The 22,501-nt window shown below is 51.5% G+C and overlaps 1 protein-coding gene and 1 long non-coding RNA gene across 5 annotated transcripts; one reads left to right on the top strand and one right to left on the bottom strand.

Annotated features, from left to right (window-relative positions):
* Positions 1-6,629: 6,629 nt before the first annotated feature.
* Positions 6,630-11,446, top strand: TTC34 (tetratricopeptide repeat domain 34). The gene is made up of 3 exons (XM_031663775.1): positions 6,630-7,392; positions 8,807-9,011; positions 10,194-11,446. Exons 1-3 carry the CDS (start codon positions 7,204-7,206, stop codon positions 10,586-10,588), a joined length of 789 nt encoding a protein of 262 aa, XP_031519635.1. The 5' UTR covers positions 6,630-7,203; the 3' UTR covers positions 10,589-11,446.
* Positions 11,447-17,093: 5,647 nt separating this feature from the next.
* LOC103887817 lies at positions 17,094-22,500 on the bottom strand. Of its 4 annotated transcripts, none has more exons than XR_004182304.1 (6): positions 22,326-22,500; positions 21,617-21,793; positions 21,339-21,448; positions 18,529-19,500; positions 17,840-18,449; positions 17,094-17,777 (listed from the first exon to the last, which is right to left on the bottom strand). It is a non-coding gene; the product is annotated as an uncharacterized LOC103887817 (long non-coding RNA). The 4 variants fall into 4 exon arrangements; XR_004182303.1 differs by having other exon boundaries at positions 17,840-18,165; positions 18,248-18,449; positions 21,339-21,793; positions 22,326-22,499; XR_004182301.1 differs by having other exon boundaries at positions 21,339-21,793; positions 22,326-22,499.
* Between the last annotated feature and the right edge of the window lies 1 nt (position 22,501).

Raw genomic sequence — 22,501 nt, 5'->3', positions numbered from 1 at the left:
GGGCTTCTTAAGATACAAAACAGGGAATCAATAAAGAAAATTTTAATACATCTGATTAAACTAAAATTTAAAACCTCTATTTTGCCCATAACTATAGAAAATAAAAGGACGATCCACAAAAGGAGAAAAATGCTTGCAAAATATACAATGAGCAAATCAATTAGTATGCAAAGTATTTGAAGAACTCCTACATATCAATAAGAAAAAAAAATTCAATACAAGTCTTGGCAAAAGCATTCCCCAAAAGAGGAAACACAGATGGCTAATAAAACATGTGAACAATATTCAGCATCATAGTAATGAGACAAATGCAAAATTAAAACAATGAGAAACCATTTTCCACCCACCAGATTGGGGAAAAAATTTAATAAGTGAACCTCACTAGTCATCAGGAAAATAGAAATTAAAACAATAATGTGATAGCATTTACATTCCCCTCAGCCAGTCAAAAATTGTCTATCTAACAATGGAAGATCTGGCTTCAAGTTACTATGGAATAGCTTGCCTACATGTCCCAGAGATAATGATTATAAAAGCTGGATAAAATATTAAAAGTGACTATTTGAAGGCATGGATAAGTAACCCAATGCAGGCAGAAACCAGCAGTTGACTCCTGAACAATGGTGTTGTGTGAGGTGAGATGTGCACCCTGCAGCTCTTCGCCCAAGAGGGCTCCTCAATCTATGAGTCATTGTTCAGCAGACACTGAAGTTCTCCTGGCTTGAGGTAGCACAGGACAGTTCAGGGCTGAGAAAAATGGATGGAAAGTTAGATGAAGGATTCCGAAAAGGAGGGAGCCACAGAGTGGGTGCAGCCCCAAATCTGTGTATTAAATCTACTTAAATCTTCAGTCCACTGAAGTGCACATACAGGGGAAAGGCTAGGTGGGCTGAAAGAGCAGGCACTGGAAGCTGCAAAAGGTAATGAAGACTTCAGCAGTGTCTACCAAAAAGCAATAGAATTTGGAGTTTAAACCCAGTCAATTTCACTGCTACTAAAACAAAACTCAGCCCTCTTCAGAGGAATATAACTGAATTCAGAGTCTCCACAAAGTGTCCATCATGCCTGGTGTGTGGGAAGAAACTACTATTCACGCAAAGAGACAGGAAAATAAAATGTGAGCTACAGTCAGGAGAAAAAGAAATCCCTCAAAACTGACTTCAGGAAAATGTGCCTAATGACTGAACTGATGTGGAATCTTCATAGATAAATGGAAATAATATAAAGGAACCAGGCTGGGCGTGGTTCCTTATAAAAAGGAGTGCTAGCACTTTGGGAGGCTGAGGAGGGAGGATCACTTGGGCCCAGGAGTTCAAGACCACCCTGAGTGACAAAGTGAGACTCCAACTGTACAAAAAATCCAAAAGTTAGCTGGGTACGGTGGTGCATGCCTGTAGTCCCAACTACACAGGAGGCTGAGCCTGAGGTCAAGGTTACAGTGAGCCGTGTTTACACCACTGCACTCCAGCCTGGGTGATGGAGCAAGATCGTGTCTTTAAAAAAAAAAAAAAAAAAAAAGCGTATGGCAAATCTAGAGTTGAAAAGTGCAATAATTGAAATGAAAATATTAGAGACAGCAGAACAGTCAGTGAACTCGAATACAGAATAGAGATTACTCCATACGAAGAACAGAAGAAAAATGAACAGAGGTTGGGTGGCCTGCGGACAATATCAAAAAAATCTTGTATATGTAACTGAAATCTCGGAAAGAGAGGAGAGACCACCCTTTCACGTGGGAAAGTAAATAACAGCCCCCCCATCACCCCCAGGCCCGAAGGGTTCTCTCCTGGCTGCAGCTCCCTCGGATCCATGCACTTCTGCAAAAATCAGGGGCAGTGTTGTGTTCAAGGGTCAGTAGCTGACAGGAAAGGCTCAAAGTGTCTTTTACTTTGGCCACCAGAACTAGACAGAGTGACCTTGTGGCTGCTTGCCTGGCTAGGCTCAGGGTGCCAGACACTTTCTGCACTGGACTCTGCGCTTACCACAAAGGCAGCAGGGCAGGGACCGCAGGGGCTTTGCTTCTGCACCCTGTGTGGTATTTTGCCCTCTCCAGAGTCCTGTTCGAATGCAACGGATTGTTGCTATTGTTACTATTGAATGGGGTTATAAGGAAAAGCTGTTTGAAAATTCTGAAGGAGTCAGTGCAAAAAGCACTGAAGCAGAAGCTCAGAGGTCTGGGATGAACCCTGAGGACGTCCCTCCCCTGCAGCACCTTCATAACCTGTAAAAATAAGGTGGGGCCACGACCTGAAGCCCGCCTGGCGCGGAGTGTTTCCCGCCTCTCTCAGTGGCCTGTGCACCCTGCCTGGGGCCCTTTTTGGGATGGGGCGGCTACACTTCCCTACCAGTTAGAAAGCCGCATTCTCGTTTGCTCAGACACGAAATGTAACATGGGGCAGGGGCGGGGGGCGGGTGTGGGGGGAGGGTACCGCCCCTGACCTCACTGACTCACACGATGCACCAGGCCCCTTGCAGGCACTGGATGTAGGTAGATCCGTTTAATCCTCACACCCTGCGAGCATGGATCGTTATAACCCATTATAGTGCAGACCAGGGAACAGACGCAGGAGACTCCATAAATGCCCAGGTCCATCCTCAGTAAGCGAAAGGGCATGCATCTCCGGTCCTAGACCTAAGGGAAGAGCTCGGCTTCAGAGAGGGAAGCGCTGGGTCCTTACTTGGCCCAAAGAAGGCAAGAAACAAAGGTGCCCAGGAATAAATGGCCACCACAAAGGTCGTAGAGTTGTAGCCTCAGCTCTGCCCTGGGAGTGGAGGGGCACTGATTCCCGGAGGAGGAAACTCAATTGTAAAACCCATTATTTAAATGTCAGGCAGGGGAAAGGCGTTGTAACTGAATTTGGTTTGCACTGAGCGGTGGGAGTGACTCTGAACCCACCCTGAGAGTACACTGTGGCTGGCAGGCAGGGTGGCTGCCCCCTCGCCGCTTGCCCAGCACGGTTCTCACCCTGACCCATCACTCGTGGGCCTCGGGCCTCCTGCCAGCTGGTGCCATACCCAGGGCCACCCGGAGACTGGAGGGAGATGCCCCGGGCAGGAGGACTCACAGGCTCCTGGGTCCAAGCCCCGGACCTGGTGGGGACCTGCAGGTGGCACACCCCAGGGTAGTCAGCCCCCAGGCAGGACCCACGCCTCTGTTTCTCTCCGCAGGTGAGCGCCGGGCCGCCCTGCTGGTCACCCGCGCGGCCTCGGCCTTCTTCCTAGACGGCCGGGCCCAGGACGTGTTTGGGGACCTGCAGGAGGCCTTCCGCGAGAGCCCCTCTGGGGCGCGGAGGCAGTTCCAGGCCGTGTTCTCCGCCCGGGACCAGGAGCGTGTCCGGGCTCAGGCGCAGGAGGTCGCAGACGCGGGCTTCGCTCGCTTCCAGGAAGCCGTGCGGAACCATCCTGAGTTCCGCGAGAACGCGGGCCGCGAGCTGCTGGCCCCGGTAACCCGCGCGCTCCGCGTCCTGCTTCGTCTGGCACCTACCGGGGCGCGACCGGCGCTGGGAGCCCGCCTCGCCGAGTGCCTGCTGCTGGCGGGGGACGCGGCGCGCGCCCGAGCAATGTGCGAGCGCCTGCTGCGGCCCACGCGCCCTGAGGACCCTGCCGGGGACCGTGCGGGGGACCGAGCGGGGGACCGCGCGCCCCTCCTGGCTCTGCGCGGCTTCTGCGCGCTGCACGCCGGGGACTCGCAGCGCGCCCTGGAGGACTTCCAGGCGGTGGTGGAGCAGGGGGCGCCGCACCCGGGGGGCTGTGTGCGCGCGCTGTGCGGCCGGGGGCTGCTGCGGGTGCTGGCGGGCAGCGTATTCCTGGGCACGCTGGACTATGTCACCGCCTGCAGGCTGCGGCCCGAGGAGGCGCTGCTGGCCGCCAAGGCCTACGTGCCCTGGAACCAGCGGGGGCTGCTGCTGACCGTGCTGCGGGAGGAGGCCCGTGGGATGCTGCAGCGATCGCCACGCGCCAGGCCGTCGAGAGCGCAGGGCCGGAGGGAGGCCGCGGAGACCGGCGGCCCCAGCACACAGGAGGGGTGAGGACCCGCCCGGGCGCGCTGGGGCTGCTGCTTCTCGTGGGTCTCCTTCGAGGTAGCCAGGGATGTGTTTCCTACTATTTTACAAAGGAATGAACGGAGGCAGCGTGGCGGGTAACCTCCCAAAGCACCCGAGGCAGGTCTAGCTCCGCTGCTTCCATAGTAGGGGCGGCAGTCCCGAAATGGAAAGGGGAAATTAAAAGCCGCGGCTCACATTTCCTGCCAGGCCTTTTGTTTCGTGCATATAAAATAGCTCACCAAACCGAGTCTGTGCTGGACATGCGGTTCATTTGCTAATTTTCTTACTCAATAGGTCATGACAATTCCCTTTGTGGCTAAATGTGTTTCGGTCAGCACCGCCCTCACCTGCGCCCCTGCCACTACTCCTTCCAGCAGTCCTGGCTTTCGTTTGTTTTATTTTGTTTTTTTGTTTGTTTGTTTGTTTGTTTGTTTGTTGAGATGGAGTCTCACTCTGCTGTCCAGGCTGCAGTGCAATGGCACGATCTTGGCTCACTGCAACCTCCACCTCCTGGGTTCAAGCCACTCTCCTGCCTCAACTTCCCAAGTAGCTGGGATCACAGGCGAGCGCTACCATGCCCAGCTAATTTTTATATTTTTAGTAGGATGGGGTTTCACCATGTTGGCCACGCTGGTCTCAAACTCCTGACCTCAAGTGATCCTCCCACCTGGGCCTCCCAAAGTGCTGGGATTCCAGGCGTGAGCCACCGCGCCTTTGTTCTTAGCTGGAATCCATCTTGGGTAATGTCCTGTATCCAGAATGTTCTCTCCTTAAGACGGAGACAGGCATGCAGTTCCTGGGTCAGGGAGCACGGCCACTTGTAGGATCCTTGACTTCAGGAGCTGCCCTCCCCTCACCACAGTCTGGCCACCGCTCATCCCCCACTCACCCCTGATGCTCATTTTGCAAATTCTTTGCCAGCCCAAAGCCCAGTGGGTGAATCTCTAGCTGCTTTGACATCCCTCGTCTAATTGCTGGGGCAGGAAGGGGTTTCAGCAAAGTTAAAAGCACTGAGAAGGGGGCGTTTTTGGGGGGCATCATTGATGCTAGCCCACCCCTGCTGCTGGGCACACACACACAACAATAATAAATAACAATATACATAACACACACACACAACACCAATTCATACACAATAATTCATTACACACACACACCATACAGACACACCACACATACAACACACACACACACAAAACACACAACACATACATAACATGAACACACACATTTAACACAATTGTTATTATATACACACCACACACAAACACACACACACACACAACACAACACATACATAACACACACACAATTATGTACACACACCATACACACCACACATACAACACACACAATAATAACAATAATAACACATACACATAACACACAGAATATCAATAACTAGCTTACACAATTCACACATACTACACACAACACACAATAATAATAACACACAACAACACATACATAACACACACAATAATAAACACAATCTTCATACACACACCATATACACAATTACACAATACATATACAACACACACAATAATAACACAATAAACACATACATAACACACACAACACACCATACACACACCACAATAATAATAATAACACACAAACACAGGTTATAACACACAATACACAAATAATAATCTATAATAATAATATGTAATTTAAGGCTAATAGCCAACTATACATACTCACACATACAACACACACAATAATAACAGCCACAACACATACATAATAATACACACAACACACCAAGGCATTGGTCAAATTCACACACACACAACACACACACAACACATACATAACACACACACAACACAACTTTCAGGCTAATAATACCATAAATAATACACCACACATACAACACAATAATAATAATAACACACAGAGCACACAAACAATACAACATAACACACACAACACAATTCACTATACACACAATTCACACAATAATAATAATAACACACACACACAACACATACAATACAACACAATAATAATAACACAATAACTACAACAATAATCATACACAACCACACACATACAACACACACACAACAATAATAATACAACACACAACACATATACATAATAATAATAATAATAAATACACACCATACACACACCATACACACACCATACACACCACACATACAACACACACACAACACACACAACACACAACACATACATAACACACACACAACACACCATACACACACCATAATAATACCTTTAAGAAGAATATACAACACACATACACACTACACACACACTACACATGGGATACACACACACAACAATAATACACCACACACATAATAACACACCATACACACACAGACTATACACACTACACACATACAACAATACACACACACATTAATATTAATTCCCCTAATAATAATACCTTTCACACATACATGCTACAACACACACACCACACACACATTACCACACATACAACACACACACCACACACACACACACACACACCAATAATAATAATACCACACATATAACACATTACTAATTAATAATACGACATACACTAATAATAATAATACAGAGTCTTCTGCCTTCCGGGTGTTTGATTTGCATGGCTTTGATTTGCTGGTGGTGAGGAACTTTCATTATGTGATGGCGCTTATATTTGTTCTCTGGGAGTTGTCAAATTTGAGGCTCTGGCCCCATTGCCCAGTGAGCGCTTATTACCATTCCCACATGGACACGGGAACGTGCCACATGCAGCCGCGTGTTTTCTTCCTCTGCCTGCACGCACACCCCTGAGCCCAGCAAGGCCAAATCGTTTGTGCTTTTGCGGAAAAGGAAACTGAGGCAGGGTCTGCTCAGGGTCAGCCCTGCCACTGCTGTCTATACCGCCTCAATCCCACCTCCCACAGGGTGGGGGAAGGGTGAGGGAGGGCGTGAGGGCCGTGTGATAGGAAGGGCACCTTTGGCCTCTGGGGATGGCACGGCATGAGGGTCCCTCCAGAGGGAGCTGCCCAGGCCAGGTGCAGGAGATGGGATTTCCCCACTGCCCAATCACCTGGGCAGGTGGAGGGGTTGTCAAAAGGGGCAGGCCCCTCTGAGCTGATCTCCACCCAGGGACGCCCGCGGCGTGCACCAGCTGGCCACACTGCTGATGGAGCTGGATTCGGAGGACGAGGCCTCTTGCCTCCTGGCGGCTGACGCCCTGTACCGCCTGGGCCGCCTGGAGGAGACACACAAGGCCCTGCTGGTGGCCCTCTCCCGGAGGCCCCAGGCAGCCCCTGTGCTGGCACGGCTGGCCCTGTTGCAGCTGAGGAGGGGCTTTTGCTATGACGCCAACCAGGTGAGGAGGCCCGGGGGGTGAGAGAGGGCAGGTGGAAACGGGCCCAGCTGGGAAGAGGGCATAGGCCTCCTGTGGACTTGGCGCTGGACCCTGCAGTCTGAGCTTTGGACCGGGCGACTGCATTCAGCCCCAGCTCTGCACCTGCTGCAGGCCCTCACCTGTCTGACGCTCAGTCTCCTTATCTGGGTCCAGGTCCCACGGGTCGTCATGGAAATCGGCTGGGGCAGGTCCCTGGGGTCGGCAGATTCCCCGCATGCATAGCTGCTTTGTCGTACTTGCTTCCGCTGTGGTTATGAAGCAGAAGGGCCAGGAACCGACTGCAGGCCGAGCTTCTCTCCAAGTCTTTCACATAAACTAGGCTTGGATGCAACCCTGCCTTGGGGAGGGTAGCAGAGGGGCCCTCCCTTCCTGCCTCCAAGACCCCCCGCTCCCAGGAAAGGCAGACCCTCACCTGCTCTGGTGGGATTCAGGCCTTGGGGCCTGGGGTGAGGGCCTTGTCGTGCCTTCTTCCCCCCGGGGCCTGGTTTGGGTTCTGATCTCCTTGCCCTGCCCAGGTTCGGATGCCCTGAACCTGCATCCTCTTGCTCAGCTTGGGGAACCCGTGTGCCCACCAGCGGCCAGCAGGGGGCAGCATTGGGCCTCCTTCGGATGGAGCCGTGGAGAGGGGAAGTTGTGGGGTGGAGGTCTCCCCTCGCTCAGAGACCTGGTCCTACTTGGCTGTGCTGGGCTTTTGCTCTGCATTGTCTGAAGGACTCCCTGGCGCCTGTTGACCCTTCCTGACCTAAAAGCCCCTTCTGCTTCTCATGGGAGCACACCCATTCCTTGCTCCAGTGGGCCCACTGGGGCGGGGTCTCCACCTCCACGGGACAGAGAAGTCCTAGGCTTAGGACCCTGAGAGCCCCAGCCCAACAGTGCCATGCCACAGACAGACGCGGCTCTGACTGCAGCCCAGAGCAGGCTCACAACTCCCCTCCCCGCCTGCTCCTCTGCACCAAGCTGGGGACACAGTCCCTGCCTGCTGTGGGACCCCCACCTGTGGGAAAACAAAATGCCCCCAAAGGCTCAAAAGGCCACGCTGCAACACACAGCCAACCTCCTAGTACTCAGATAGGGAGAAGCCCCCAGGCTTATGGACACACAGCCAGGGGCTGGGGGAGGCAGCGAGCAGGAGTACGGGATGATCAGGGTGGCGGCACTGGGTGTGCCCTGGGGCAGAGAGGGTGGGGTGAGGAATTGCCAGGGGCATTGGCACTGGGTGAGCCCTGGGGCAGCAAGGGTGAGGCTGGGGGTGTTGGCACCAGATGGTCCCTGGGGCAGTGAGGATGGGGTGGGGGATGGCCAGGGGCGTCGGTACAGGGTGGGCCCCAGGGCATCGGTCCCAAGGGTGTGGGCAGTGACTGTGGCACTCCTGCAGTTGGTGAAGAAGCTGGTCCAGTCCGGTGACACCGCCTGCCTCCAGCCCACCCTGGACGTCTTCTGCCACGAGGACCGGCAGCTGCTTCAAGGCCACTGCCATGCCAGGGCCCTGGCCATCCTGCGGGCACGGCCAGGCGGGGCCGACGGCAGGGCCCACACCAAGGAGGCCATCGCCTACCTCTCTCTGGCCATCTTTGCTGCAGGTAGGGGCTGCCCACCTGCTCCCAGGGCCCAGTCTTGTGCCGGGCACAGGGGACATGGGGAGCCTTTGCCGTGTTGGACAGTGGGGACACGCATGCTCCCCAGGTGCAGGGGCCTCAGGAACACCCACGGGGTGGACAGGGCAGGGGCCACTCGCTGAGGGCATCTCGCCATCAAGGTGGGTGCACCAAGGCCTGAGACCGGCCTCTGAGACCTGGGGCCTGAGCTGGGATCTGAGCTGTGCCCTGCCTAGTGCCTGAGCTGCTGTCCCAGAAGCCTCAGCCCTAAGGGAAAAGGGCCCCTTTCCCAGTTAATGACAAGGAGGCAAGGTCCCTGCTCCCCTCAGCCCTTCCGAGAAACAATGACTGAAGCTCCTCCCGTGCACACCTGGCCTCCCCACCCGGGGACACCCAGCGCGGGGGTGCTGCCTGCTTCTTGGAGTCTGTGCTGTTTTCTGGTGGGACCAAGTGTCTGGAGGGAAGCGGATGTTTCCCAGGACTCACAGGGATCTCCTGGGGTACAGGGAGTGTGAGAGCCTGGACCTAGATCAGGCTGCTGCGTGGAATCTGGCCATGCACTTAGTGAGCACCCCTCACCCTCCTCTCTCAAAGGGGGATGGCAGAGTAGCCCACGTGGGCTGGAAGTGGGATTCGGAGAGCTCATTCTGGGACAGAACCTGGCACGGAGAGCATGCCCTGCATGCGTTGGTGGGAACGCGCACAGCCCAGAGCAGCCCAGAGCGGCCCGGCACGTTGTCCCATGTCCGTCACCAGACAGACACCTAGAAGGGGCACGATAATGATAACCTCTTTGGGGAGGGGTCTCTTATGCCCAGAATCCAGGGGGCTCCTCCTAGACTGCCCCATATCCAAGCCTCACACCTTCCTGCTGCTGCCACTCCAGGTCCCACCCCAGGACCCTGACCCCCTGCCCTTGCCTGGCCTCAGAGGCAGCTGCAGTGCCCCTTCCCTTGGCAGACCCCCAGCTGTCTCCAGTCCTGGCGGGGCTCCTCTTGCCCCGAAGCCAAGGCCCCCAGGTCCGCCGTGACTGTCTCTGTGTGTCTCAGTGCCCAGTGGTGAGCCCTGAAGCTCATGTACCCTCTGCCTTCCCCGACCTGGGCAGGAGGGACACTGGGGGGGGGACCCAGCACAGGCTCATCCCAACCCCATGCCATCTTCCTGCAGGAAGCCAGGCAAGTGAATCCCTCCTTGCCCGAGCCCGCTGCTATGGGTTCCTGGGCCAGAAGAAGACGGCCATGTTCGACTTCAACGCAGTGCTGCGGGCTGAGCCGGAGAACGTGCAGGCACTGTGTGGACGGGCATTGGTGCACCTGGCCCTAGACCAGCTGCAGGTGCCACCCCACTCCCCACCTGGGCCTGGGCAAACGGGTGGGGGACCCAGGGAGTTGCCTCTACCCCAAGGAGAGAGGGAGCCAGGAGGCCGTCCTGAGCAGCAAGATGCCCATCAAAACCTATGTTCCCATCCCCACCTGTACTGCGGCTCATGGGAGCCTGGTCCCCACAAACCCAGTTTCTGGGAGTCCTGCCCTTTCGTCCTCCCAGCCTGTCTGCATGGATAGACGTGCGAGCCTTCAGAGGTACTACGGGTCCTCCCCAGCTTAAATAATGCTCAGTGCATGCAGGGGTCCCTCTGGGGCTGTTGGCCAGGAGGTGTTCCCTCGGCTGCATTGGTGGGGCTGCCTGGCCCCCGGTGTTCAGAGGGTTTTGGAGGACATAGGCAGAGGGAGTAAGTGCTGGCCTCGGTCAGCCATGTCTGCCACAGACAGGTGTGGGGATTCAGCCCCTGGACCCTGATCTGAGCTTCATTTACTTGCCCTTTAAGTTCGGTATCTATGCATTTAAGACTTTCTTCTGCAGAAACTGCTCCAATGTAAAATAAAAGTTGAGAGGGGGGCAATGGCAAGAAGACAGATCCCATTCAGCTGGGGGAGGCCTGTGTGCTGGAATATGGTTTCTGTTCTGTTTGATTATGAGCATTCTTTGCTTGCAACTGCACTGCATTCTGTGTGGTCTGACTCTGAGGGACTCACACTGGACCTGTGTGCTCAGCCCAGGCCTGCTGCCCTAAGCTCTGTCCCTGGAGCCTGAAAGAGTTGGGTCCAGCTAAGCAACCTCAGCCAAATCATTTCACCTCCCCAGGCCTCAGTTTCCTCCTCTGTAAAAGGAGGAGGGGGCTAAACAACCAATGGATCACAGAAGAAATCACATGAGAAGTTAGACAATGCTTAGAGACAAGTGAAAATGAAAACAACACACCCCAAATTATGAGACACAGGGAAAGCAGTGCTGAGGGGGAAATGTATAGCTGTAAATGCTTCCATTAAAAAACAAGAAAGATCTCAAATCAACAGTCTAACTTTACAACTTAAGAAACTAGAAAAAGAACACATGAACAGAAAGAAAAAGAAAGAGAGAGAGATTACAGCAGAGATCAACAAAACAGAGGATCGAGAATAGAGAAAATCAATGAAAACAAAAGTTTTTTCCTTGAAAAGATAAAATTTGACCAACTTTTTGCCAGGTGGACTAAGAAAGAGAAAACTCAAATTATGACAATCAGAAATGAAAATGAGGTTATTATTACCAATTCTACAGAAATAAAAAGAATTATAAGATAGTAATAGGAACAATTGTAAGCCAATAAATCAGCTAATCTAGATGAAATGGATAAATCCCTAGAAACACAAAACCCACCAAGACTAAATCATGAAGAAACAGAAGATCTGAATAGACCTATAACTAGTGAAAAGATTGAGTCAGTACTCAAAAATCTCCCAACAAAGAAAAGGCCAGGACCTGATGGCTTCACTGGTGAATTCTACCAAACATTTAAAGAACTAACACCAATCCTCAAAGTTTTCCAAAAAATCAAAGAGGAAGGAACACTTCCTCACTCAGTCTATGAGGCCGGCATTACCCTGATACCATAGCCAAAGACACTACGGGAAAACTACAGACCATTAGCCTGTAAGAATATTGAGGCAAAAATCCTCAACAAAATACTAACAAAACAAATTCAGCAATTTGTTAAAAGGATGACACACATGACCAAGTGGGATTTGTTGCTAGAATGCAAGAATGGTTCAACATACAAATGTCAATTAATGTAATATACCACATTAACAGAATGAAGGGGGAAAAATGATCATCTCAACTGATGCAGAAAAGCCTTTGACAAAATTCAACGCCCTTTTATAAGAACACTCAGCAAACTAGAAAGAGAAGGAAACTGCCTCAATATAAAATCCATATAAGAAAAACCCACAGCAAATATCATATTCAATGATGAAAAAGAAAAGCTTTTCCTCTAAGATCAGGAACAAGGCAAAGATGATCACTTTTGCACTTCTACTCAACGTTGCACTGGAAGTTATAGCCAGAATAATTAGGCAAGAAAAAATTACCAAGCATCCAAATTTGAAAGAAAGAAAGAAAATTATCTCTGTTCTCAGATCTTATATGTAGAAATCCCTAAAGATTCCACACACACAAACACACACACACACACAAAAAAAAAACCTGTGAGAACCAATAAATGAATTCAGCAAAGTAGCAGGATATGAAGGCAACACAAAAATCAGTTCCTTTTTTATACATTAATAATGAATAATCTAAAAAGGGAATTAAGAAAATACAGTCACCACTTGGTATCCACGTGGGATTGGTTCCAGGACAACCCTCAGATACCGAAATCTCCACATGCTGAAGTCCTACAGTCAGCCCTGTGGAAACTCCAACCCCTAGATATGAAAAGTTGGCCCTCCGTATATGCGGGTTTCACATCGCAAGAATTGATCTGCATTTGACTGTGGATTCGGAACCCACCAATATGAAAGGCTGACTGTATTTATTGAAAAAAATTCACATATAAGTGGACCCACATAGTTTTAACCCATGTTCAAGAGTCAGCTATAATTCCATCGACAATAGCATTAAAAAGAATAAAATACTTAGGAATTAACCAATGAGGTGAAAGATTTGTGCAGTGAAAACTACAAAACATTGCTGAAAGAAATTAAAGAAGACATAAACAAAGGAAACACATTCCACGTTCATGTATTAGAAGACTTCATGTTGGTAAGACGTCAGTATTACCCAAAGTGATCTACAGATTCAATGCAATATCTGTCAAAATCTCAATAATGCTTTTTACGGAAGTAGAAAAGATAAATTCTAAAATTCCTATGGAATCTCAGGGGACTCCAAACAGCCGAAACAATCCTGAAAAAGAACCAACAAGCTGGAGGACTCACACTTTCTGATTTCAAAACTTACTACAAAGCTACAGTGATGAAAACAGTGTGGTACTGGCACAAAAACAGACACAGAGACCAATGGAACAGAATAGAGAGTCGAGAAATGAACCCTCCCATATACGGTCAAATGATTTGACCAAGACCATTCAATGGGGAAGGGACAGTCTTTTCAACAAATGTTGCAGGGAAAACTATGCAAAAGAATGAAGTTGGACTCTTTCCTACCACCACATACAAAAATTAATTCAAAATGGATCAAAGACCTAAAACTATAAAATTATTAGAAGTAAGCACAGGCCGAGGCTTCACAACGTTGGATTTGGCGATGACTTCTGGGCTACAACACCAAAGGCACAGGCAGCAAAAGAAAAAATAAAGTTGGATTTCATGAAAATTAATTTTTTGTGCACCAAAGGGCACTATTATAACAGAGTAAAAAGGCCACTGACAGGATGGAAGAAAACCACAATATTTGCAAGTCACATATCTGATAAGGAATATCCAGAATACACAGAGAAGTCCTAAAATTCAACAACAATAAAGCCAAAAACCCAATTCAGAAATGAGCAAAGGACTTAAACAGACATTTCCCAGAAAAAGATATACAAATGGACAATAAGCACATGAAAAGATGCTGGACATCACCAATCATCAGGGAAGCACAAATCAAAACAACGAGATATGCCTCACGCCTATCAGGATGGCTACTACGAAGTTTTTAAAAAGAAAATAACAAGCACTGGTGAGGATGTGAAGAAACTGGAACTTTCTGCACTGTTGGTGGGAAGGTAAAATGGTGCAGCCGCTATGGAAAACAGGATTGCCATTTCCCAAAAAGCTAAAAATAGAACTACCAGCTGGGTGTGGTGGCTCACACCTGTCATCCCAGCACTTTGGGAGGCCAAGGCAGGCAGATCACAAGGTCAAGAGATCAAGACCGTCCTGGCTAACACAGTGAAACCCCTTCTCTAATAAAAATACAAAAATTAGCCAGGTGTGGTGGCGCGTGCCTGTTGTTCCAGCTACTCGGGAGGCTGAGGCGGGAGAATTGCTTGAACCCAGGAGGCAGAAGTTTCGGTGAGCCAAGATCACACCACTGTATTCCAGCCTGGGTGACAAAGCAAGACTCCAGCTCCAAAAAAAAAAAAAAAAAAAAAAAATAGACCTACCATATGATCAAGCAATTCCACATCTGGGTCTACATCCAAAAGAAATGGAGGCAGGGTCTTTTAGAGACATTTGTACACCATGTTCATAGATGGCATCATTGTTCACAAGAGCTTGGATGTGGAAGGCACCAAGTGTCCACCGATGGATGGGTGGATAAGCCAAACATGTTCTATCCATACAATGGGGAATTATTCAGCCTTAAAAAGGAAGGGAATCCCGGTACACACTGCAACATGGATGAACCTCGAGGACATTGTGCTCAGTGAAATAAGCAGCCACCACAAAAGGATAAACACTGTGTGATTTCCTTACATGAGGTTCCTAGAGTCATTGAATCACAGAGACAGAAACCAGAATGGTGGGTGCCTGGGATTGGGGGAGGGGAATGGAGCGGATTTAACGGGGACAGAGTTTCAGTTTGGGAAGATGAGCTAGTTCTGGAAAGGGATAGTGGTGACGGCCACACAACATGAGGAATGTATTTAATGCCACCACACTGTACACATAAAGATAATTAAGATAGTAAATGTTATGTTATGTATATTTAACCACAATAAAAACAAATTGGAAAAAGAGGAGGGTGGGTGCTGCCCCTCCTGGGGATCAGAGGAGGCACCCTGGGGATGTGCCAGGTGCTGCCTGGCCCCTCCCCTGCCTGTCTCCCCCCACAGTGCTCCCATCAACCTTGAGTGAATGCAGGTGGGGCGGGAGAGATGCGGCTGAACGGTGGTTCCTCCAGCCTATAAACAGCCAGGACAAAAGGGACATCCCCTGTGATCTGCTGGCCACGGTCTTGGGTACCAGCCTGAGCTGTCGACTCAACAGGATGCAGGGCAGGGGCGGGAGGGTTCCACTCCCAGGCCCATGACAAGAGGCTGTCACAAGGGAGACCTGCCCTGAGGCAGCCACAGCTCCAGGGCCCTGTACTTTCTCGCTGGAGGCTGCCAGAGACGCGGGCACTTTCCAGCCAAGAGCAGTGTTGAAATTGGCTGTCTGCCCTGATGCTTCGCTGGGTGAAAGCACAGCACAGAGGCAATGTGCCTCCCAGGGCTTCTGATTTTCTTAAGGGCTGGAGTTCCAGGAAGCAAGGAAAAGCAACTCTAGAGGCCAGGAGGACGACAGCTCCAGAGGCCATGCTTGCTGCTGCAGGGCAGGCTGCCAGCCCAGGGCACCAAGTTTCCCCCAAGCCCACTGGCAGGCCTGACTTCCATGCCAGGCTGGGCCCCAGGGAGGGAGACATGCATTCGGGGCTGGGAGCCAGCTCTCTGCCTGCCCTTTCCGGCACTGGACAGGCATCTGTGGCTAGCAGGGACACGCCCATTTAACAGCTGGATGTGGCCACAAGGGATCCTTGGAAACCTACCTACAGGTAGGTGCTGGAACCTCCTCCAAGGGGTACCATGGGATCCTGTCCCTTCCTCCCGCTCTGTCCAGGGCCACAGGGCCAGAGGCAGGGAAAGTCAGCCAGGACGTCGGAGGGCTAGCGTGTGGGAGTGATGGTAGGAGCAGGAGCCCCTCGCCCCATCATGCCTGTGAACTTGCGCATCCAGGAGGTGGGCCGATGCTGCGCCTCCCCCATGCCCTCTGCCTCTTCACCCTGAGAGGAGGACATGGCACAGGCTTGAGGCTGTGAGCTCTGAGTCAGCGCTGGGGCTCAGCAGCAGGCCCCTCCTCTTGGCCAACAACCCTGTCCTGTCTCTGAGCCTTGGTTTCACCCCGGGGAACATGCGGGGTGCTTCTTCCAGGCTGTCAGATGCTCCCCGGGGGTGTGGGGTGCTGCTCCAGGCTGTCAGATGCTCACCTGGTGGAAAAGGACAGCACACATTCCAGGAATTCAGACACTAACCTGGAGGCAGGACTTGTCCACGCTGTCGGATGCTCCCCTGGGGGTGTGGGGTGCTGCTCCAAGCTGTCGGATGCTCCCCTGGGGGTGTGGGGTGCTGCTCCTGGCTGTCAGATGCTCCCCTGGGGGTGTGAGGTGCTGCTCCCGGCTGTCAGATGCTCCCCTGGGGGTGTGGGGTGCTGCTCCCGGCTGTCAGATGCTCCCCTGGGGGTGTGAGGTGCTGCTCCCAGCTGTCAGATGCTCCCCTGGGGGTGTGGGGTGCTGCTCCAGGCTGTCAGATGCTCATCTGCCAGTAGAGGAGCTGTTTTACGCTGCCAGATGCCCACTTTGGGGTGAGGGTGCTGTTCTAGGTTGTCAGATGCTCCCCTGGGGGTGAGGGTGCTGTTCTGTGCTGTCAGATGCTTACTTAGAGAACTGTGGTTCTGCTCCAGGCTATCGGATGTTCACCTGGAAGCAGGGTGCTTTCCCAGGCTGTCAGATGCTCACCTGGGGGCAGTGGTCTTGCTCCATGCTGCTGGAATCTTACCTGGGGTTGTGTGGTGCTGTTCCAGGCTGTCATATGCTCACCTGGCGGTGGGCCTGGAGTTCAAGGCTGTCAGATGCTCCTCTCAGGCAGGGGCTTGTTTTAGGCTTTCAGATGCTCATCTGGGGGTGTGGGGTGCTGTTTCACACTGCCAGATGGTCACCTTGGGATTGGGGGTGCTGCTGTGTGCTGTCAGATGCTAACTGTGGGTAGGCACTGCTCTTCCAGGCTATCAGATCCTCACCCAAAGTTTTAGGGTGCTGTTCCAGGCTGTCAGATGCTCACCTGCACGTGGGGGTTCCATTCCAGGCTTTTAGCTGCTCACCTGGCTGTGTGGAGTGCCTATCCAGGCTATCAGATGCTGTCAGATGCTCCCCTGGGGTGTGGGGTGCTGTTCCAGGCTGTCAGATGCTCACCTGCAGTTGTGGGGTGCTGTTCCAGGCTGTCAGATGCTCACCTGCAGTTGTGGGGTGCTGTTCCAGGCTGTCAAGTGCTCACCTGAGGGCGGGGAGCTCTTTCCCACCTGTCAGATTCTTATGTGAAGTTGTGGGGTTCTGTTCCATGCGTTCCCAGGTGAGCATCTGATAACCTGGAACACATCCTTCATCCCCATGTGAACATCCAAAAGCCTCTAAAATGCACCTTCCATCCCCAGGGGAGGATCTGACAGCCTGGAATGGGATGCCCAACCTCAGGGGAGCATCCTCACCTGGGTGCGGTCACTGCTGCTGTAGGCTGTCAGACGCTCACCCGAAGGTTCGAACGTCGATCAGGCTTTCAGATTCTCACCTAAGTGTGCAGGTGCCATTCTAGGCTGTCAGACGCTTACCTGGGGATGTGGGTTGTCGTTCCTGGCTGTCCAGTGATCACCTGGGGCTCTGGGGTGCTGTTTTGTGCTGTCAGAGGCTCACGGTGGGTTTGTTTGAGGCTGTCAGATGCTCGCCTGAGGGGAAATGCTGTTCCAGGCAGTCAGATCACCTGTGGGGGGGGGTGCTGTCCCATGCCATCGGATGCCCACCTTGGGGTGTGTGATGCAGTTTCCAGTTGTCAGATGCTCATCTGGTGGTGGAGGGTGCTGTTTCAGGCTGACAGATGCACACCTGGGTGTAGGGGAGCCGTTCCAGGCTGTCAGATGCTCCCCTGCGCGTGCAGGGTGCTGTTTCAGGTTTACAGAAGCTCACCTGGGGGCGTGGGTGCCGCTCCAGGCATTCAGATACTCACCTGGGGGTGTGGGGTGCTGTCCCATGCTGTCAGATGCTCACATGGGGACGTGGGGTTCTGTTCCAGGCCATCAGAGGCTCATTTTGCGGTGTGGGGAGCCATTCAATGCTGTCTGGTGCTCACCTGGGGGTGTATGCTGCCCTTTCAGGGTGCCAGATGCTCACCTGGGGGTGGAGGGTGCTGTTTTATGCTGTTGGATCCTCACCTGAAAGAGTGGGGTTCTGTTCCAGGTTGTCAGACACTCCCCTGGGGCTGGAGAACACTGTTCCAGGCTGTTGGATGCTCCTGGAGGTGAGGATGCCATTCCATGCGGTCAGATGCTCAGCTGGGGGTGTGGGCGCTGTTCCAGGCCATCAGATGCTCACTTAGAGGTGGGGGGGTGCTGCTTCAGGCTTTCCGATGCTCACCTGAGTGTAAGGTGCCGATTGAGGTTCTCAGCTGCTCACTGAAGGTGTGGGCTGTTGTTTGAGTCTGTCAGAGGCTCACCTAAGCGGTGGTACCATTCCAGGCTGTCTGATGGTCACCTGGCGGCGGAGGGTGTTTTTCTGGCTGTGAGATGTTCATCTGGGGGTGGCAGGTGCTGCTCTGGGCTGTGAGATAATCACCTGAAGGTTGGTGGGGGGTGATGCTGTAGGGTTTCAGATGCTCACCTGGGTGTGGGAGTGCCTTCCCAGGCTGTCAGATCCTCTCCTGGGGTGCAGGGTGATGGTCCAAGCTGTCACATACACACCTGGAAGTGTGGGGTGCCGTTCCAGGTATCAGCTGCTCACCTGCGGGTGGTGATGCCGTTCCAGGCTGTCTGATGCACACCGAGGAGGAGGGTGCTTTTCCTGCTGTCAGGTGCTCACCTGTGGGGTGTGGGTGCTTGCTGTTCCATGCTGTCAAATGCTCACCTGAGGTGGGGTGCTCTTCCAGGCTGTGAGATGCTCACGTGGTGGGGGTGGTGCTGCTCCAGGCTGTCAGATTCTCGCTGGGCGATGTGGGGTGCTGTTCCAGGCTGTCAGATGCTCACCTGGGGATTGCGGTGCCATTCCAGGCTTACAATGTTCCCCTGAACATGTGATCTGCTGTTCCAGGCTTTCAGGTGCTTACCTGGAGGTGTGGGGTACCATTCCACCCTGTCAGATGCTCACCTGAAGGTTCAAGGGTCGATCCAGCCTCTCAAATTCTCACCTAAGTGTGGTGGTGCCATTCCAGGCTGTCAGATGCTCACCGGGGCGTGTGGGGTTCTGTTTTGGATCGTCGCAGGGCCACCTGGGGCTGGAGAATGCTGCTCCAGTCTGTCACACACTCACCTGTGGGCGTGGGTGCCATTCCAGGCTGTCAGATGCTCACCGGGGCATGTGGGATGCCCTTTCAGGCTGTCAGATGCTCACCCGGGAGTGTGCGGTGCCGTTCCAGGCTGTCCGATGTTCACCTGCGGGTGTGGGGTTCTATTCCAGGTTGTCAAATCCTCACCTGGGGTTGGAGAATGCTGTTTCAGGCTGTCACACATTCACCTGGGGGTGTGGATGCCATTCCAGCCTGTACAATGCTCCCCTGATGGTGTGGGGTTCTGCTCCAGGCTGTAAGACGCTCCCCTGGGGATGTGGGGTGCCACTCCAGGCTCTTGACAGCCGTATAAACTGGATATAATCCATGAGCAAATGTTTCCAGACACCAAACAACAGGCAGCAAAGAGCTGCGACCCTGAGAGACAGGAGGCCGCAGGAGGCAGGCACCACGCACCCCGGTTCCCTGCCTGGGGAGACATTTCTGCCGCTGCCCATGGAGGGCAGCAGTGATTTCTGAGCTGTGGGGACAGAGATTGGCATCCCAGCCTGCTATGTGGCTGGAATTTGCATCGAGGGTAATGGAGGAGAGGGGAGGAGAGGGGCTGTGTGGGGAAGGGGTATCTATGTGTCCATGGAATTCTCCACAGGTCCTTGTCTGCAGCCTGGGCTGCACAGGCAGGGGGCAAGTCTCAACTGCCCAGCAGTGACCACCTGTTGTGGGGTCAAGAGCTGAATGCTGAATGGGGGTACCAGGGTCAGGCAGGGCTGGGAGACACTGGAATTCTAACCCAGCCAGTGCAGAGAGGCTTTTCTGAACATCTTGGGCACTCAGTTGAGACTCCAGAAAGGTCACACCCTAAAATTAAGATTATACTTTAGGACTAAGTTCAAAAAATAATCCTTCCCTAACAAAGTACAAGATAAAGTCTGGCAGGGCCAGAATGATCCACCAGTAATCTACCTGCCCACCAGAGTGAAATCAGCCGCCTTGCAGGACAGCACCACAGCCCTGTCTACCACATGCCAGACACAGAGCCCAGCACAAAACCAAGAACTGCTAGGCACACAGAGAACCAGGGAAATGGTACCAATAATAAGAGAAGAAGCACTTCATAGAAACAGACCCAGAGATGGCTTAGATGTTTGGAATTTACACACAGGGGCTTTTAAAAGCAGTGACATAAACATGTAAAAGAACTGTTTGCTATAATGAGTGAGCTGATGGAGAATTGTAGTAGAGGAAAAAAAAAAAAAAAAAAAAAAAAACTGTAATAATCAAGTGGAGATCCTAGAGCTGAAAAGCAGAATATCTGGAATTAAAAACTCACTAGGGAGGCATATCAGCAGATCTGAAACTGCCAAAGCAGGACTAGTGAACTCGAGGATAGACCAAAGAAAATTATCCAATCTAAGGAACAGCAGGGAAAAAAAAACAAACAAAAAACTCCGTTTCAAATGATGAGAGCTGAACTGAGCATCATGGCTCACACCTGTAATTCGTAATTTCGAGTGGTAGCGGCAGCATCACTTGAGCCCGGAGTTTGAGATCAGCCTAAGACAGAGTGAGACTCCTCTCAAAAAAAAAAAGAAATTTTTTAGAAGAGATGGAGTCTCACTCTGTCGCCTAGGCTGGAGTGCAGTGGCACAATCTCAGCTCACCGCAACCTCTGCCTCTTGGGATCAACCACTTCTCCTGCCTCAGCCTCCTGAGTAGCTGGGACAACAGGCACATGCCACCACGCCCGGCTAATTTTTGTATTTTTATTGTATTTTTAGTAGAGACGAGGTTTCACCATCTTGGCCAGGATGGTCTCGATCTCCTGACCTCTGGATCCACCCGCCTCGGCCTCGCAGTGTGCTGGGATTACAGGTGTGAGCCACTGCACCTGACCTCTAAAAAACTTTTAAAAATTAAAAAAAAAATGAAGAAAACTTCAGCGACCAGTGGGACAATTTCAGGCCGTCTAGCATACGTGTGATTGGACTCCCAGAGGATACGGAGAACTAATGGGGCAAATATACACAGGTACTTGAAGAAATAACAGCAGAAAAATTCCCAAGATGCTCAACAAATCCCGAGAGGAAAAGCACAAAGAGAACCACCCCTAAGAAGGCACATCTTGGTCAAGTTCCTGAAAACAAAAGATAAAGAGAACATCTTAAAAGCAACCAGAGGAGTGAGTAAATGACATACAACAATGTGAGTGACAGCAGATTTGTCCCGGAAACAATGGAATCCAGAAGACAGTGGGACAGCACCTTTAAGGCACTAAAAGAAAAAAGTACCAACCCAGAATTACCCATATTGTTAAAATGTCCTTCAGAAACGAGGGTGAAATTAAAGACCCGTTACACAAATGGAAGCTGAGAGATCCGTCATCATTGAACGGTACCACAGCAGATCCTGAGGGAAGGTGGTGAAATTGAAGAGAACGGATGCCTGATAGAAATTCTCTGCTGGAGGAAGTGAAAAGCATCTGCAAATACAAAAGGATGTATTTATTTCTTCTTTTAATTGCTTTGAACAAAGCTATCTAAATTAAAAATAGGCTTGGTGTGGTGGCTCACACCTGTAATCCCAGCACTTTGGGAGGCCAAGGTGAGAGGATCACTTGAGACCAGGAGTTCGATACCAGCCTAGGCAATATATCAAGACCCCATTTCTACAAAAAGTTTTTAAAATTAGCTGGGTGTGGTGGCATGCACCTGTGGTCCCAGCTACTCAGGAGGCAGAAGTGGGAGGATCACTTAAACCCGGGAGTTCAAGGTTGCAGTGAACCAAGATCACACCACTGCACTCCAGCCTGGGCAACAGAGAGAGACCCTGTCTCAAAATATACATATGATTAATTAACTTGAAATAATGCACTATATGAGGAAATGTATTGCTCAGTGTATGACAACAATAACACAAACTGTGGGATAATGGAAGTTACTGCTGTGGGGATCTCACATTTTAGGTAAAGTGGCACCATATCAACTGTATATAGACTGTGGTAGGGTGCTCACCTGGGAGCTGGGGGCTTGTTCATAGCTGTAAGGCTGCGTATTGTAATCTGCAAGGCAATTGCTAGAAAGATAATATAAAGAGGCATAGTTAGGGCCAGGTGCAGTGGCTCACACCTATAATCCCAGCACTTTGGGAGGCCGAGACAGGTGGATCACTTGAGATCAGGAGTTCGAGA

This window comes from Papio anubis, chromosome 1, assembly GCF_008728515.1.
Source record: "Papio anubis isolate 15944 chromosome 1, Panubis1.0, whole genome shotgun sequence".
Taxonomy (NCBI): domain Eukaryota; kingdom Metazoa; phylum Chordata; class Mammalia; order Primates; family Cercopithecidae; genus Papio; species Papio anubis.
This window is presented reverse-complemented; position numbering and strand designations above follow the sequence as displayed.